The sequence below is a fragment of the Balearica regulorum genome, chromosome 2 (genome assembly GCF_011004875.1).
Source record: "Balearica regulorum gibbericeps isolate bBalReg1 chromosome 2, bBalReg1.pri, whole genome shotgun sequence".
NCBI lineage: Eukaryota > Metazoa > Chordata > Aves > Gruiformes > Gruidae > Balearica > Balearica regulorum.
The window spans coordinates 156,687,873-156,706,942 of NC_046185.1; the positions used below are offsets into that span (position 1 = coordinate 156,687,873).

General features: G+C 38.9%; 1 protein-coding gene across 6 annotated transcripts in view; it reads left to right on the forward strand.

Annotated features, from left to right (window-relative positions):
- DIP2C (disco interacting protein 2 homolog C) overlaps positions 1-19,070 on the forward strand; it is a 330,556-nt gene that overhangs the window by 203,276 nt on the left and 108,210 nt on the right. For 5 of the 6 annotated variants that reach the window (XM_075746603.1, XM_075746605.1, XM_075746606.1 and 2 more), the window contains 5 exons: positions 6,342-6,467; positions 7,349-7,558; positions 13,842-13,973; positions 15,317-15,436; positions 16,380-16,577. In XM_075746603.1, coding sequence (XP_075602718.1) covers positions 6,342-6,467; positions 7,349-7,558; positions 13,842-13,973; positions 15,317-15,436; positions 16,380-16,577 — 786 coding nt within the window. The remainder of the gene's footprint in view (positions 1-6,341; positions 6,468-7,348; positions 7,559-13,841; positions 13,974-15,316; positions 15,437-16,379; positions 16,578-19,070) is intronic. The other variant, XM_075746604.1, reaches the window with a different exon arrangement.

Here is a 19,070-nt window from a genome sequence, read left to right on the forward strand (position 1 = left end):
AAATTAAAAAAAAAAAGAAGAAGAAAAAAAAGAAAAATAGCTCAGGGGAGAGGCATTACATGAGGCAAAAGGAACAAACAGATGAAAGGGATTAATTCAGATCACATCTAGGTATGTCTCCAAGCAGTTTTATTCTTCCAGGGGTATGTCCCCTGGAGGGAGGGATGGAAGTACCATTACTTCAGAACTGGAAAACCAGGCCACAGAAGATGGTAGGGACTCTCTTTTAGATAATTCTGCATCTGTACAGCAAAAATTAGGTAACGGCTTAATTTTCCATATTTGTGTTTCTTAAACAGCTGGTGATTGGGTATCGAGGCTTTATAATTACTGGGAAACTGAAAGCACGAGCAAAGACAATGGAAGTGATATATTCTGCCTGGAACATAGGTAGAAGCAGACTTCTGCTGTCTTGATTCTAGCAATGCACAACTCCTGTTACAGCCAGTCTAATTTCTTGTCTTGAAAAGAAACGGGACTGCGTGATAAATTAGATGCAAGAGATCTACTTGACGCACAACTGCAAGACCTGATTTAAGTACAGAAGACGACACTATTTTTCTTTTGTGTGCTGAGGCATTTTATGCAAGGCGTGCGAGGAACAGTTTTATAATATGGAACTTTTTAATGTAGCTGATGCTTACCATGGGAGGAGCACCCTGTTTCGTGATCCATGCAGAACTAACACCCAGATCCCTGATCCGTGAGGAGGTATCACTTACAGTATGTTGAATGTTTGACATGCCTATGGAGCAAATGCAGCTAATACTGAATAAAAGAAACCACTGAGGCATGTTAAACTTAAATAGGAAAAAAGTTTAACAACCCTTCCACATCGAGGAAGAATGCAACTACAATTTGTTGAATAGATTTGTGGGCATTATTACTTAACTTTTGAACACTGCCCTTTCAGCAGTTAATACAGTTATCATCTCCCTAATGTCTTCTGTCACCCAGTTCTCCCTCTTGAGAAGAGGTTGCCCCCTCCCACGCCACCACACATTTAAAATGAGCAATCTTTGAGCACAGGCTCGTCCCTCCAGCTGGGTTGCGTGCTGACCAGCGACTCCCCGATCTCCCACTGGTTTGTTGTGCTGGGGGGATCCCATCGGAGCAGCGTGCCAGCGCAGGTAGGATGTCACTCTGTTCCACAGAAACAGAGAGGTGGGCTTGTGCCCTTTTCCATGGAAAATCAAATGCATTGGTGTGTTGAACGTACAGCCATTAAGATCACACGGAGAGATAAAGCTGGGAAAGGCGATGGAGAACACAGTGTCCATAGCAAGCTGGTGCTGTGTAGGAATGTATGTTAGTGGGTTGGGTTTTTTTTCCTAAGCCTTTTCAGTTAAAGAAGGACCACAGCATTGTGCCAAGTTGCAAGATAAACCAGATGAAAAGAGTGACTGCGCTAAGCAGAGCACCTCCTGGGAGAGCTGGGCAATGTGTCCTGCTGATGGAATGAGGAATTTACCTCTCTGCAGTAGATGAGAGTTTCTGATGATGGACCGCTGTGGCCAGAGCCATGGGTCTTCGCTCTGGGAGTCTGAGGTTCCGGACCCTCATTCTCTATGCCAGTTTTAATTTCTCTGCCCTTTGTTTTGAGGCCTCTTCTCTTGTTTAATAGAACATTAGCTCTTTGAATGGAAACTTTCTCTCTACCACATGCTTGTTTTTACAGTTCCACTTCCTTTGTATTTCACTTACTGACTTTGCTCTCAGAAGTATGCTTGCCCTCTCTACAAAGTAAAGGGAGAGAATAAACAAATAGAAAAGCTTGAATGCAACAGAGAAGGGACTGGGGACAGAGCTGTTTTGTCTGAAGTTTGCTACGTATTATTAGGCAGGCTATAAGAAATATGTGTCAGGTTGATTACTGAACACAAGGTTGATTGCAACAGCACAAGTTAAGCATTTACCTTTCCCAGATGTGTTGCTTTACTCTTTCCCATTTACTGATTCCTTGAGTACAAACTCACAAATTGGATTCAGCATATGGTTGGCCAACCTAAACAGTGGAGGACAACAGCAGATAAGGAACTGCACATTGGTTCCTACTACTGTAGATAGAGGTGGTGCTATTTTACTCTATGCTCTAGATTTTCCGTTGAGACTTGCTTGAGGAAAAGCCAGGTGGGAAGACTATAAAAGATTTTGTTACCTATAGGAGTGCTTTGAAAGGTCAAGAGTTGGAGTCATTTTATCAGCTGTAACGGTGTAGTTAGAGTGTCACAGACTTCTACATGAAAGAACATTTTGCCTGAAAGCATTTTCTTTCCACTTAAACCTGGGACTTTTTCAGAAGGCTTGAGTATAACTACATCAAGGTATATCTGTGTTTGAAAGTCTATCAGAAGTTTATAGTAGGTGAGAAATTGTAGCATGCCACACTATGAGGAAAAAGAGGAGAGATGGGGGTTTTGTTGATTGTTGTTTGTTTTTTTTTTAATGAAAGCTCCTAACGTCATGGCATTTCTGGACAAAATCTTCATATATGAACAATTTTTTTCAGGAAAATTTAGCAAGAAATCTGTGTTTTAAAGCAATGCTCAATCACAGTGATAAATTCAGTTAGCCTGAGTGTGCCAGGGTAGATTGAGAAGACAATTCAGACACTTTTGTCAGACCTGCATTGCAAGGGGCGTCACCCTTCCAGAGGGAGTTTGAAATTCTAATGTGATGTTCTCTGCTGATGCTCTGTGTGGTATGTGGAGGATACAAACTGCTTTGTGCTGATGGGATTTGGGGGAATAAGCAGTTTCCTGTCCCGAGGAACCTGGATATGTCTTGATATCTTGTCTCATGATACTTTGTACCAGTGTGTATCACAAATGTGGTTTCCTTCTTTTAGTGAGCAAGGAGCTTCCAATGACTATTGTATAAATTCCTATTACAAGTATCCTTGTATTTTTTCAGTAGCTACTAGGGACAGATTGTGGGCAAGCAGTGAGAGGGAATAGGTCACATCCACTATGATGGACACCATAGCCCATCTTTCACCAAGATAAAGGCAAAGAGCTACCACACTCTTGCTCAAATTGATGAGAAGCAACCCACCAGGTTCACCCTTTGGTGAGGAATGTATGTTTCAGTTTAAGTTTAAATCCATGCTTCAGAAAACTATGAAAAGGGATTATTAGTTGTATTTTGGTTAACATTCCTTGTGATACATCAGCAAAGTTGGCTTGTAGATCAGAAGAGCAAAACTAAAACCTAGAGAAAAGCAAAGCATGTGTATGGAAGGTGCATACCTGAAGCTGATATTTGGTGGGAACAAACCTACTTACTGTTTCTGTCTTGCTGTGCTTACAGGATAGATGTTGTAACCCATGAGTTGTTCTCAAGTGTAATTCTTAAGTATCAGTCTGGCTTTCCCTCACCTCTCTGATTTCTCAATACTTTGGCACTTAGTCTCTAGGTATGAAAGGCTTGAATGATGTTCATGAGTTGACAAGTCCAACTCTATGCAAGACTGTCAAAATAGGTTGAAGAGCATCTTCAGAACCCATCAATAGGCTTTAATTCAAAAAGAAGACCATACAAACTATATAGGCTGTTACTCATTCTTTACCTAATCCTTAGCCTTTCTTTCTATGCTTAGAGACACTTCATTTAGCCAAGTTTTATGCATGGGAGAGAATGTTGTGAAAAGATTTTTTCATCCAAGCTTGACTGTTTCTGCTTCCTTTTTTTTGGTCTCCCCCTTAAAACTCTTGCTGATAGTCCCTGGACCCTCTCTGAACTGTCTTGTCTTCAGCCTTTTCTAGACATGTGCTGTTTGTTTTCATAGCCTCCATACTCTGAGTAATGCCTTCAGAATAGTTGGCCTTCAGGCTGGGCTGGGAGCAGGTGTGCGTGTTCCTTCTCCCCATTCAGCTTCCCTCTTGTTTATTCAGAGTTTCTTATCTTTTCCATTGTTTTTGCTTTCCTGTGGGGTTGTGTTTTGGGTTGTTTGGGTTTTTTTTGTAATCTATAGTTTCATTTATTCCACAGTAACCCATTACAAATAAACATATCAGGCATGTGCTGTATTAAGAAAACAATTCAATTCCTGAACTCCTGTGGACTCATTTGAAAATCAAAACCCTGCAGAGTATTTTTTAATTAAGCTGATGAGCTTACCTTTTTACATCAAAAAGCATCAATAAAGAAATCAAAGAATTTGCAAGTTATGATTCAGCGTCCAGCTGTCACTAAGCATTTTAATACTGATTTTCTGTCAGCTGTCCTTTAAAAAACTTTTGAAGAATTTGAGTTACTCCTCATCTCTCTTATAATACAGTAAAAAACAATCCTAAATACATTATTATACAAATAATTCTTTCTGTCTTGATCAGCAAAATTTATTCTCTTCCAAAAATTGCTGTAGAGTTTTGTGGTTTTTCAAAAGGGAAAGCTCATTTTTTAGTGCTTGATATCTAATTGCTATCCTTTGAAGGAAAACCAAGAATTTTACCTGTTTGTTGAATAAGAAACACAAACTATTAGTGAGCATGTTCAGTCCTGTGTAAGTTATTGGCATTGGTGTGGAGTGAGCAGGTAGGAATTTATCTTGGGGACATGCTGTTAGGTAAAGACTTACGTTGTTTATTTTCTTAGCCTGATACTTCTCACATAAACTTTTCAACAGGTTTTAATTATAAGAAAGACCTTAAACCTCCTACTTTAACGACTTGACAGGAGAGAAATTGTTTTCTGGTTTGGTGTTAGTATTGCAATCTTTCTCCATTTTGGTCCGTCAGCCAAAAACCTTTTATATTCGAGTATGCTTTTCTAGCTTTGCTGTTTGCTTTTCTTGCTTTGCCTTTGCTGACGTGCTCATCCTCTTCATGAGAAGCAGCTGATAACGTCCTTTTTCTTAGACTTACTCTTCCCTGCAGTCTTTCCACTGAGAGGTGCTTAAACCCTGGCAGAAGATGGGGAACACTATTATTGAAAATGAGACATTGCGGCTTATCAGCAGAGTGTATCATCTAATGCTTCAAGTCATCCTTGCCAGTTGTTACTTAAAACAAGTAACTTATACTGATGCGATCCAACCGACAGCTCTTTATTTAAAGATATATACACTCTTCTCTTTCCTGTTGCTTTTCCTGGGGAACATTGCCGGTTCAGAACTGCCACCACATCGACGCAGGAGCGGGAAGCAGACTGTGTGCTGCCAAACCAGCCTACAAGGGTGGTCTTCAAACTTAGCAGCAGCAGAAGTGGGATCACTCCGGATTAAACCTGCTTCATTATGCTCCTGCTTCACAAATGGGAACAGCTAAATAGTACGCACAGCTTACTGCGTTTTCTACAGCTGACTAACAGCGACTGGTTAAAAGGCAACGTCTAACGTGCTGCCAGTTGTGTGCCAGGTGGTCAGTGTGTGGCAGCTTCTTTAACCATAAGTGACTTTTGTTGGCCACCATGTGTTTTGCATACAGTCTCCTCATGCGCATCTTGTCCCAAACCCATAGAAATACGCAGACAGATAGTGCAAGGTAGTAAAGTAAAGGCAGACTTATTTCAATGTATAGTTGTGGTAGTAGTTAAAAGATTTGCACAAAACAAAGTAATTAATCGAAACATGTTGCTAGTGTCTTTTAGACATGATAAATGGTCTTTTTCAGATACACGTGAAAGGCAGAGAAGCTCTTCACTGGGGATGTCCCCATGGAGAAGGGATCTGTTGGCTGCTTTGGAGTGGGCTGGCGTGAGCTGTGTGTAGCAGCCACCTGCAAAGCACCAGGCCTGTGCTCAGGGTGCTTTTCCTTCTCATTCCACCTCAGGCCAATCCTCCGTAATGCTTATTTTTCTGTGAATAAAGACAAGTGAAGGAGGCAGGGGGAGGATTTGGGAATGGGAGACCTGCTGCCATTTCTCTTGTGACATTTCACATACCTCTTACCTTTCAAGTACATGTTCCTGTCTGCTTAGTCTGTGTGACTTTTGTGTAAATTGGAAATCTCATTCATTTAAAAAACAGGCGATGTTAGTACACCATACTGTCACTGAAAATAGTAATGGTTGCTGAAGTAACAGCTCTTGGATAAACAGAGGTTTGCTCTGGGGAAGTGGAGTTCCTACTCTTCAAATACTGCAACACCATTCTGGGAATATCGTACAGCTCAAAGGGCTTGTTTGTTGGTACGGCATTTTTCACTATAGCTGCTTTTTCTACAGCGAGGAGAACTTGTGCAGACCCCCTGAGATCCTGTGCATTCCTTGCCTTTCATCATTCGATATGCGTTGTCAGCCTAGCTGGCATACAGACCAACCTGCGCGCAGGTGTGCTGAATGCACAAACAAACAGCTCACTTCTGTCTGAACGCTATCTTGAAATCTCTCTTTCCTTCCAGATGTCCACACAGAAGCAGTTCAGGCAGCCCTTGCTAAACATAAAGAAAGGAAAATGGCAGTCCCCATGCCCTCAAAACGACGTTCGTTGGTGGTACAAACATCAATGGATGCCTACACGCCTCCAGGTGAGCATCTCTGTGTATTTTATGAGAATTTTAAAAATGGTTCTTTGTGCTGCGATGAACTAATAATCTGCCTGCATAGATAGTAATGGAAATGTCATTTGAAGCCCATTGAGCGCAACTTAGAGGTGTGTCTGTTTGAAGAGGAGAATGTAAACTGAATTGTTGGAAAGTCAGCTTGGGCCGTTTGCATGATTGCTTTGCCCTTGATGGTACCTCAACTTGCATTGGTCCTTTTGGTCTTATGAGGACCTAACCATGACCAGCTGGTCATATTTTCTGTGATTCAAGTTACTTTTTGAAGTTTCTAGTTTATTCCCTAATGCTATAATGGAACGTAGTCTTTACAATTAGTCATGCCATTCCTTTTCAAATGTATCTGCTCTTTTACCTGCTAGACTGAAAATACCCCGCATCTCAGGCATTACTCGCTGAATCCAGCTGGGACTCCATTTCTGATTGGGGTGGCTTTCTACAATTGGAAAAGTTTTTCACAGACTTTGTGGAGTTAGCTTGGGAAAGTATTTTGGGTATTCTGCACTGTTAATACATGGTTGGAGATCTTCAGAAGATTCTCAAGCCACATTAGAAAGGATCTTTTTATAAAGAAATATAAAAAAATATTATTAATCTTTTATTATCCTTATTTTTGTTCAACAAAATACAAGCCATGGCACTACAGCAGGAAAGCTCTCTTGGTGCGCAGTCAGCGATGGACTTCATTTCAGGGCTTTCAGTCTTACAGACTTTTCTTACTATGTTTGCCTACCTTCACGAGTTTTTCTTAATGACAGTTATCTTCAGATTTGTAACATGAACTTGCCTTATTTCTATTAAGAAAACCCCAAAGCACTGCAAGTTAACAAGCTGTTTTTAATTACTAGATACTTCTTCTGGTTCAGAAGATGAAGGCTCGGTACAGGGCGACTCCCAGGGAACTCCCACCTCAAGTCAGGGGAGTATAAACATGGAACATTGGATCAGTCAAGCGATCCACGGCTCTACCACGTCAACCACTTCCTCCTCCTCGACACAAAGTGGAGGCAGTGGTGCTGCACACAGACTAGCTGATGTTATGGCTCAAACGCATATAGGTTGGTATACGGACATTTTGAGTATGTCCAATTTAACATGAATTGTGTCTCTCACATTCAGCTGATGTTGCTATATGAAGTCTTATAAAAGTCTTTCCTGTGTTTTTTCTTCTTTCCTTTTTTTTTTCTATTTACATATATTATGTGGACACATAGTCCTATGTTCTTATTTTGTGAGGAAAAAATACCTGGCAATTTAGATTTGGGGGTAAACTTACGTTGTGGCAATCAGGGTCTAGCTGTCAGCTCCCAAATATCTTAAAACATGCAGTTGCATGACTTTCATTACTTAGCACTAAAAAAGATCTCTGTAGGATCCATCAGTAAGGAAAATCAGTGCATATAGCATTAGGGGTTGCTGGCATACGAGTTTCTCCTACTGCTGCACCATTTTAATTACGTAATTTTAATTTGAGTGATTTTTGATAATTCTGTTAACAGTAGGTCCTCTTAAACGTATTTTTTTTCTGCCCTTAATTGAGTCGTAGAATACTTGGGCTGGGATATCTAGCTATTATAATCCTTGGGAAAGACTATTATATACCTTCGGAGAAGGGAGCTGTTATTGTTATTAGTAGCTTGTTTATGTCCTTTGGAAAGATCCTAGGAAGTCAAAGCTTTCTTTCCATTAGGGCTAAGCATCACAGTCATTAATTATTTCTGAATATTGTGCCATTGACATTAATCTTCATTAAAATGAGGCAGCTATTCGACTAGGCACATGGAGAGCAAAGCTTGTTTTCCCTTCATTCTCCAGTAACTGCTGTTTATCATACAATGCATTTGCTTTGGGTACATTCTTGCTGGGGCTGTGTATTTTGGGTTGCCTCACTGAAAATCCGTTGGAATCTGCAGTGGAACAGATAAAGCAACCTTGCTACTGTTCTACACATATGACATTCAGTTTTGTGTGACTGTTCCTCAGCTGATCATTCCTTTTCAAGTATATGTAATGAGATACATGAAAGCATCTTAAATGTTCCTGATTTTATGTGCTGTAACAGTAGTCTGTATCCCCTTTTTTTTTTCCCTCTCTGAGTATAGCTTGATGTAACACCTGTATTTTCACATAAGTAATCCTCTCACCATGGTCTGGAATTGCTGAATTGCAGTCAGGGGAAGAATTTCTATTGTATTCTTAAATTCATGCTAAATGAATAGCTTAGAACCTTGTTTTAGAAACACATTCACTTCTGAACACATTAATCATTGCATTTGGTTATTTTCTGTGACTTCATCTTGAAATGCTAGAGGAAATTTTAGCAAAGAGAATTAAATTTATCCAAACTCTAAAAGGTTGCATTACTCACACACCAAGTCTTAATGTGTCTTTAAATATAGCTTCTTTATAATGTGACATTTCAGTAATTTTAAATCTGGCACAGTAAGTCTTCTTTTATAATCACTGAGTTTGCAGTAAATAATATAGCATTTATAGAGCTAAATTAAGATGGCAGTATTCTGCAGAAGAGGAAAAATACTACTTCTTTTACTTGTTTTATTTTGCCTTGTTGTTGACTGGAAAGATCTCTCCTTTGAAGGAAGCAATTAAGCTTACCTCAGTGTATATGTATTTTTATTAGTTCTGACAATAAGATACCTTAAATTGCATCTCTAGTTGTGATGTAGTAATGCAAAGGTTATATGTACACAAAATATGAGTGATACCTGCTAACAGAGAGAGACTGTGATCTTAAGGTTATCATCAGTTGTTGTTGCTAAGATCATTGGAAATGTAAGAGAAGCTGCACAGACGATAACTATAAGATGTGTTTCTTCATGGGTGAGCTGCTTTCTGTAAGAATTTGAAATTAAATGGCTCTTCTGTTTCTTTTCAATCCGAGGAGGTGGATTTTGCATTTAAATGTATTCTAAGAGGTAATAGTTTTGAAGTGTTACCACAGATAGCCTTGCTCTTTCAGAAGCAGTGTGCCATTGATCATAGATGAATAATCCTCCTTGGTAGGAGAGAAGGCGAGCGGAAAGAGTAATCCTGTTCTCTGAAGCTCCTCAGCTACTGGAGACAATTTTGTTCTTGATCACAAAGAACATCTGTTCCCATGGCTTGATGTTTCTTTGGTCCAGGGAGTTGTTCTCCAGAGACAGATCAGCCTACAAGAGAGAAGTCATCTGTAAATATGTAAGGACATCCTGCCATACTCTGAAGATACCAATTTTGATAAATACAAATTTAAGGGGCAACAGGAAAGACCTTTAAGGATAACCAAAAAAAGCCCTCCATTCTGATATCCACTAGGATGTGACCTCCAGAGTGCATCACAGACTCAAAGGGAGATTTTTCCAGTTTAGCTACTGTAATGCAGTTCTGAGAAGGGATTTGATAAAAAGCTTTGACTATAATATAATCAGAGTTCAGCTTTGTGGATCACTTAGATAATTTGCATAAGCTGTTATATGTTTTTAATGTTATACTATTCATTTAATTTGGCTGCTGCTGCTCTATTATGGTGAAAGTTCTAGTTTAGGATAGATATCCTTTAAATATTTATTTTCAGCTTTAAGATGCTCAGGTTTCTGTACTAAGCTCCAGGGACAATCTCTAGTTTGGCATAGGTCTCACAAATGTGTTGGGTGATTCTTGAATTTAGAGGCCAAACCAGTGAAATCTGTAAAAAATACCTAATGTTCTGACCCATCTTTGGGCCAGTTCTATATATATAAACTTTCATTTGTGTCTTATATTTTTTGGTCTATACATATATAAAAATCAAGAAGAGAAAGCACATCACAAAGCTCAGAAAGCTCATGTAATGAAAATCACACAGCACTTACCTATGACTGTAAATTTATATAAGAGTTAAACATCTCACTACAAATTTTTGATCCAGTAGGTGCATTTAATATTTCTTTTATATGCTTCAAATGTGTCTCTGTTTGAAAATCAAAGGTCTCTATCCAAATTAAAGGCTACACAGAATTCTAATAAAGTAAATATATAAACATGTGCCATAAGGCATGACTGATTGTTCTCTGACAACCTTAAAATTTTTATGTGTTCTGAGGGCAAATATTAACTTATAATACAGAAGACTAGTTTAAAATACTGCCTGTCACCTGGACAGCAATATGGGAGAAACCCAGCCAATGGAAAAACCCACAGCTCTGACTCTGGATTTCACTCCCCTGACAACCAAAAAAGCCAGCTTGTTTGGGAGAAAAAGCTACATTTTCTTCAAGTATAGCATTGCAGGGATGCTTTTTGAGTTTCCGGAGACTTTTCAAATACATGGTGCTTTCGTGGGCTTCCATATTTCCACTGAAAAGTATTCCTCCACCTCTTTGCTTCTCCTCAGACATAAGGCTCTGTCAGTGCACACACTCTATCCCTCTGTGAATGTGCTCTGCATTGCTGGTTCGTTCTGATTTTCATGAAATGGGGTAAATTATATCACTCCAGTGGCAGAAATGGAGAGAGCCTTAACTGGAAACAGCTGTTCTGTCTGTGATCTTCTAATGCAAGAATATTGAAGGAGATGGGAAGAGGAGGTGATGCAAATATGTATGTTTGATGGAGGAAATGCTTTGAAGTCATGCAGCTGTCAGAGTTTTCTACTTTCTAGTCAAAGAATGTGTCAAGATCATTATTCTTAACTAAACCTCAAACAGTGCTTCAAGTTACCTGACATAAGACCAAGCAGCTCTATACAGGTTGTGTCCATAGTCTAAGCCTGGATTGACTGTTCTATACAGAAAAGGGTACATTTCACATAACATAACAATTATCCTGTTCTTTAGAAGTCCTTCAGACCAAGTTTTTGTTTGTATGGCTTTCATTTCTCCAAGCCTGACTCTGATGAGGGAACCAACTGAGGATTTGTAAATCTAATGGATGAAACCTACAGCTGTTGATCTTGCCATGATAAAACATCTGTTAAGCAGATACTATAAAGGAACACAGCAAGACAAACCTTAATGTTCCTCCGTTGCTGGATAAGGGTTCTGCTTAATGGGAATGTAAATAGCAGGTGGGCAGCCAGGGTGCTAAAACCCCACTCTTTGGCCAGCCAGTGATGGCCACCTTGGGAGGGGAGTTTCTTTTAGGTAATTTCAAGTGCCAGTGCTGCTTATTCAGAAGGAAACACTTTGACAAGAGAGCATGAAGCTTCTTTCTCAGGTTATTTCACCCTACTCAGCACCATGTGTTACAAAGAAGTATTTGGTTTCAAGTGTATAGATCTGAATGGACAGCATCTCTGCTTTGGGGGTGCTTTGGATCACGTATCTTCTCTCCCATGCATTAAAAAAAAACTCATCTCAGCACTAAAATCTGAAAGGAGATACTTGAACTCCAATACAGTTTGCCTTGTAAAGTCTGAAAGATGGAAATACTTCACTGGAAAGATGTAAACAATTATAACTAACTTTAAAAATACTCTCTCATGTTACTAACAGCTGACTAAGTACAATTATTTTCTTAGTCATGATCTCCTCTTCTATTTGCATAGCAAAACTGCATTATAAGTAAAAGATAAAAAGATAAACATCAGCATTTTTTAATTGACTTAGTTATTGGGTAATTGAATCATGATCTATAAAAAGCTCTTGCCACTTAGCAAGAAAGGGCAAAAATTGTGCTGAGTCTAAAATAGTTGATAATGACAAGACATCTAAAATGAAGACATTATTCAAACAATTACCAGCATAAGCTTCATTGTCCAAGCTATTATATTTCAGTTGGTCATTTATAGCACAGTATAAGGTGTTTGTTTCAGTAAAAAATATAATAATGGATGTGATCAGAATCAAAAGGCTCAACCGGACATGTGTAGGATGCAAAATGTTTTTGAGTTGCACGATAAAAACTATCTTGTGTTTTCCTCAACCAGATACTGTGGTTGAGTGATAAGGTTGAGTCCTTATGATGTTCGTTAATATAAACATTAAATAACAACTACAGACATTAATATCATGTCTTAATTTTTCATTATGAGTGTCTGTCAAATGCTACCTTTGTATGAGAAGTATGCAAAATGCGCATCTATTATAGCATCCTGTTACTGTATGTGTAGCCTTAAAAATTAGTTATCTGTGTTGGTGGTGCATGAATTTGGGATTGAATGCAAAAGAATGACAGTGATCCAAAGTTCAAGACTCATAAAAATGCTTTATATATTACATTTGAGGTGAAATTTGCTGTAGAAGTTGGTGTTGTAGTAGACTTACAACACCATAATGCTTATAGGACTGATTTAATAAAAAACATATCTTGAAAATAGTATTGGAACAAGATAAAGTTTCTCCAGAATTTTTGCATTTTTAAAGACTTGTATTGTGAAACGGAGTGCATTCCTCTTCACTTCAGCGGCAGCAGAATGAAGACCTGCCTTCTTTTACCAGCCTCAGAGGCTGCTGGGTAACATTTATGTCAGTCGAGAGAGAAGTTTTTAATTGCTCATGGTATTTATCTCCATCTACTCTAATGCTGATAAAAACCTGGGAAAAAAATATGAGACAACCCATAAAAATAGTACAAATACGTAGGTAATACAGACTCAGACTTGAAAACATGGGAAAACAAACTGTGGTAGCATGCTGAGTTATTGGGCTATGAAAGAGAAAGATTAGCTCTGTGGAACTGTTTAGCAGTGCTGGCATGAGTCAGACCAAATTGTGTTTGCCTTCTGGAAGGCGAGTCTTTGTTACGCGAAAGAATTGAAATAGCTCTGTCTAAAAATAGTAGACAAGCAAGTGTCCATGCAGAATGCAAAGTTCATGTTTCTTTACATTTTCTTTCTTTCCCCGGGATTCCAACCCTGCTGTGATTGATTTTTTCCCTAATATACGAGCAAATTCCTTTCTTAACTAAAATTGACGTATTCAAAATACAGAGGTTGTAAAAGGGATATCCATTGGCACTTGCAAGTGATTGACAACATGCTGTATTCTTTTTATTTAGAGAAAAAGATGCAAGATCTATCAGAAGTATGTTTGTCTGGTCTTTTCTATTTGAGGCTGTTCACAAGCTTTAACTTAGTATAAAATGAAATGTCAGTGGAGAACCTACAACCTAATTGTATAATTTTTCTAGCCTATTGCTTATATGATTGCAGATATACAGCCCCTGTTTTAATCAGTGGAAACTTTATTTATTAAAATCATGCTGTAAATTATAGTTGTGTACATACATTTTGTGCATTAACTTTAATGCCTGTTCAGATGGTGGGAAAAAAAAAATCAAATGGTATCCTTTCCTCTCCCCTTTGCTTTTCTGCCCTTCAACACTAGAGGTACATGGTTAAACCTTTCAACTTATTTTTCACAGAAAATCATTCTGCCCCTCCAGATGTTACCACTTACACCTCAGAACACTCAATACAAGTAGAAAGACCACAAGGATCAACGGCACGGGTGGCACCAAAGTATGGAAACGCTGAACTTATGGAGACTGGTGATGGTATGTCACAACGCAAAACTGGCTTTTTTTCAAGTATCATAACCTTCGTAGTGGTTACTGTATGCATCTGCTCTTTGTTTCTTCTGGGCACTTTTCACTTATAAACACATACAAAGTTGCAGCGTCTTTACAGTCCTAAAATAAACTGGTATAAATGAAGCCGACATAGAGAAATATTTTTTAATCAGCAGAGCTGATTCTCTGTAGAAATTGTTTGGCAAAAGAAAGCAATGAATCTCTTTAGATCTGCTTTTATCATGCTGCCTGGTTACAGCTAGTCTGTTTTTTAAATGGCAAAGAAAATGACATGCTAGGATGGCTACATCTTAAAAAGTGATGTGTTTGAAGTTTTAGTTTCTGAGTATTTTTTTTTTTGAAAAACAGTTATTTGTAAACCCTTTCTTATTTACTGCTCCTCTGTTCTAAAACTTATTAAACAATATTTCAGCAAGGTGTGGACTAGTTGACCAAGTGTATCGCATCTAAACTTAGCAACTTCAGCTTTAAGAACCAATTTGTAAAAGCTTTGGAGCCAACCTTATGGAAGGGTAGGAAGTTGAAATTCCTGTAATGCAGTGACAGAGAGCTGTTAGTTCAGGAACAGATGACATGAACGTTGCAGAGGCTTTGCACTCGACTAGGGAAAAGGAAGGTGATTGATGGGATTACATTATAAAAGTGCCCCTTGCCCCACGCTACTGTTCAGAATTGTGCTTTTCAAAGTGCTGTGTGGGCAGGCGCGCTCCCTTTGGAGCTTGCTGGCTGGTGGGATTGGCTGTAGGGATGTTCAGGGAACACAGGGTCATGCTGAAGTAATACAAAGATGTGAACCATGTTTAAGATGGATATTGGACAGACGTCCACTGCAGTGTAAAGAGCAACCCAGAATAAATGATGGGGCAGAGCCTGTGACCCCCACTCCTTGCTGAGCTGCGGTCTAGTCAGACAATGTCGGTATGACCAGTGATCGTGGGGAGAGCCAATGCCTGTCTTCTCACTGACCATTGCCAATGCCACCCAGAAGAGTTCTCTAAGGTTACTAACATTTGCTCTAGGGAAGGGTTTTTCGCTGTGCTTCTCTCCCTCAGTCTATGTGCTGTTTCCCCTCTAATTTTGCAAGCTCACTTTGACATTGTTGTATTGTTTTTCTTTAAACTAGGCATCATTGTTCCTTTTTGCTGAAATGATCTTAATGTCTTAATGTTGAATACTTGAGTCACGGTATGGCATGAAACTGTAGTTGTGGCGGCCTTGCAGTCCTAGACTTTTTCTTACCCCACTTAACGTCTGGTGGCGTTCAGCGTAGCGGTCGACTGATGTCTCCATTGATCCCTGTCCTGCAGGAGTACCAGTGAGCAGCAGAGTGTCAGCAAAGATTCAGCAGCTGGTCAATACACTAAAACGGCCCAAACGACCACCATTACGAGAGTTCTTTGTAGATGACTTTGAGGAATTGTTAGAAGGTAAAATGACTGTTTTTCAAAAGGTTTGGGGATCTCTTATTAAAACTCTGTAAAATGTTTGTCTCACACATTGACTTTCTCAAAAACTAAGTAAGCCCTCCATGTACTGGCAAGTACCAAAAAGCATCAGTATTCAGTGAAATCTGCTTGTAGTGAGCTTGGACGTAGTGCTCTAGAGTCAAAAGCCTCTCTTGCTTGCTCAGCTCCTGGTTCTGCTTGGAAAGAAATGACAGAAGAGAGTGAAGCTCTACTTTGAGAACACGCAGCTGTGGGTTACAGCCGTTGCTGTTGAACAACAATATGAGAAAAACTGTCAGTGAGGGAGCATGTTAAATGTTTTACACATCATTTGTGTAACAGTGAAGCATTGGAAAATGAACTAAATATAAGATAGAAACAAGGATAAACTCAATAAATGGAATTTTTTCTTCTAAGGAGGCCAGTGCTTTGAGAATTAAGATTTGCCAGGATGTGGAGATTTAAGTAGTCTTCATAATAGTTTATAAGAAAGCAATGTAACAGAACATGACTTAAATCAATCTGTTACTGATGACTTGTTAAAGTACATTTTTTCAGTAGTTCTGCAGTTCATCTCATTACTGCGTTTTTGCCAGGAAAAAGTCTTCTCCATCTCTCCTTAGGAGTAAAGAAAGGTTGATTATTTCAAAGATGAATATATGCATGCTGCCTCAGCACTTTCTTTCCCTGCTTGTAGAGCTAGTGTAAGCATAAGCACGTGCATTCCTGAGATGTTTCAGTTGCTTCATCCCTGTTAAAGTTAAAAGTTAATTATTCTGTTACATTTCTTTGTTGCTTCTCAGTACCTTTTAACATGTTATTATTTTCAGGATATTTTGCAAAGGTAACTTATTCTCTTGGTTACACAGGTGTACACAGGGTATAGAATTTACATGGTAACTGTATATCTTTTCATAATCATAAGTTCAACAGCCAGATCCAAACCAGCCAAAGCCAGAAGGAGCTCAGATGTTGGCTATGCGTGGGGAACAATTAGGTGTGGTTACAAATTGGCCGCCTTCTCTGGAAGCAGCTTTGCAGCGATGGGGGACCATCTCACCGAAAGCTCCTTGCCTAACCACTATGGATACTAATGGAAAACCACTGTATATTCTCACTTACGGTGAGCACTCTTCAAATTCCTTGTGCTTTTATTTATTGTATACAGTGTCTGTGTACATACTAAATGCATAAATATACAGTGGAAAAAGCCCTCTAATGATGCATCTGTTCCATTTCTGAGTAGGGTAAGGCAATTCTGAAGCTGTTGGTGACTGAGTATGAATTGCTGAGATGCTATAGTATGATTTATTTCACAAAGAGGAAGAGCTGAGTAGATACACCCATGGAAGCACAGATTATAAATTAAAATCACCTTTTAAATAGAAAGACATCCTAGGGCAGATTTTCCTGAAGATTAACATCTAAATCCATTGCCCTTGGAAATTCCCCAGGCTTTGCTCTGCAAAAGCAGAACCTGATACACAAAATTCACCAGCTTCCTGAAGAAGTTAAAATAGGATTTGTTTTCCTGTGTTCTGCTGGCATTGTAGTAAGTGTGATTTGAATTATTCCTCCTCATGTGTAGCTGTACAGCTAGCGAATGTACCCCCTTGAAATAGATTTGCCAGGATATATTTCAGTGTGATCTTTGGTATGTTGATATAGTTAAATGTGTACTGCCTGACAATCTATTGCCAAATAAAAATAGACATAAAGATATCTCTGACAAATAACTCCCATATAGCTTCTAGTTTTGAGATGTTCAGGGGACATTTGGGAGATGTTCAAAGGAGTTATTATGAATAACCGTCAAACTTTGAAAGCAAGTTGGGACATTTCCGTATGCTATTGATATGGATATAAAAATGATTTTGCTTTTTTTATTTCTACCTTTTCAGGGACCTAGAGTTCTGTGCAGAGAATGTTTTTACATGCTGTGATACAGAGGGCTGTCTGTTTTGTTCAGTGCTGAATGCTCCGTTCCATTCAGGAGTCAGACTGATGGTCTCTGGCCAAAAAGATGTCTGCTGCAAGTTTGGCATTGCAAATATAGTGAAAGGCTTTTAAAGCATAACAGAACCTTTGCAACTGAAGGTCATGCATGAAACATTTTCCCTTCAGGTACCTTAGAGTTAAGAACTTACTTAAATTAGGGGGCAAACATATGATTCACTATTGATCAATGTTTTTCTTCCTTAAGGACATTTACTTGGAACTAGAGAAGAATTTTAAAGTTTGCAATTACATGTTTGCAGCAGAGCAATTCATGTCATCTACTGAATGCCCTAAATAAATTGGAAAGGAAATTAAGATGTTAGTGAGAATCAGACCATTTTTCTGAATATGGGACTCTGTCCAGAGTCTAAGCAGATGTTCTGCTTGGCCTGAAGGGCTGTAGGCTGAGCAGATCAACCTGAGGGCTCATCCACGTGGCTCACGAAGCCACCTAGCCTGCTTCTCTGTCCTAAGCTAACTCTTTCCAAACCCCTTTTCTAAATTGTCCAAATTCTGAGAAAAATGGGACTAAAGTTCATGTTTTCATTACTTTCATTTGGCAGCACTCTAGGATATGATTCTTGCTGTTGCTTTTCAGTAGTTTCTTGAGGTCAGAAAAAATCTATTTTTTTTTCTTTTTTTCCTTCTTTCTATAGATAAAAGAAATTACAAACCACAGCATTTCATGAGAGATTTAGTGAATTCTTCTCTGCTAGCTAGATTTCAAGCTGACATTCTTCTTCATAGGAAATGTCCATTCACTGTGAAATAACAGGGTGTTTTTTATTTAAATGACAACTGCTTTTGAAACATCATTAACGTTACAGCCACCTGCCATTTTATTGGTGACTTTATGAGTGATTTTGCTGTAGGTATTCCACTTTTCATGTTTGTAATATTTTCTAGCAGTTTTGGGCATCGCGTTTTTTAAAGTTGAACATTAGTAGACATTAAGCCTTGGACTCAGCAAAGAGACTCTTATCTATGAATTTTTATCCCTGTGCGTAGTTCCACTGGCCCTGGTGGTAATAAAGTTTTGAAAGATGAGCTTAACCCACAATCCTACCACATGGTATTAATGTGACACTTCATTTCCTTGTGTGCATGCTACAGTCAGATGACTAAAACTTCAAAACATCAACATTGAGGAGTTTCAGTAGCCTCTGAGTTTGTACCTCACAGTTATTTTCAAGTACTTTGGCAATTTAAGGAAACACCATTACCAGGATTTTTCATATGTTCAGTATTTTGGCAAATATTCAAGAGTTTTAAGAATAATTCTAAGTTTCTAGAAGTTCAGTCTTTGACATGTTACCAGCATGGTCACTGTGCACCTTTTCTTTAATATCGTACCTCTGTTTACTGTTCTCTGCATCCATCTCCAGACTTCTTTCCATCTTTCCAAACTGGATTCCAGGAATGTCTTTGAAGCTGTCAACTAGGTCATAGCCCATCTGAGTAGGAGTACTTATTCCCTTAACACCAAGCATATTTATCTCCTCCTTTGTGGATCATTGTAGACAACATTGCCATCCTGCCCGGCACTCGGGCTCTAACTTGAGTATCATGCATACGTTTCTTTAGTTTTGTACAGCCATTGTGTGTCAAAACCTTGCAG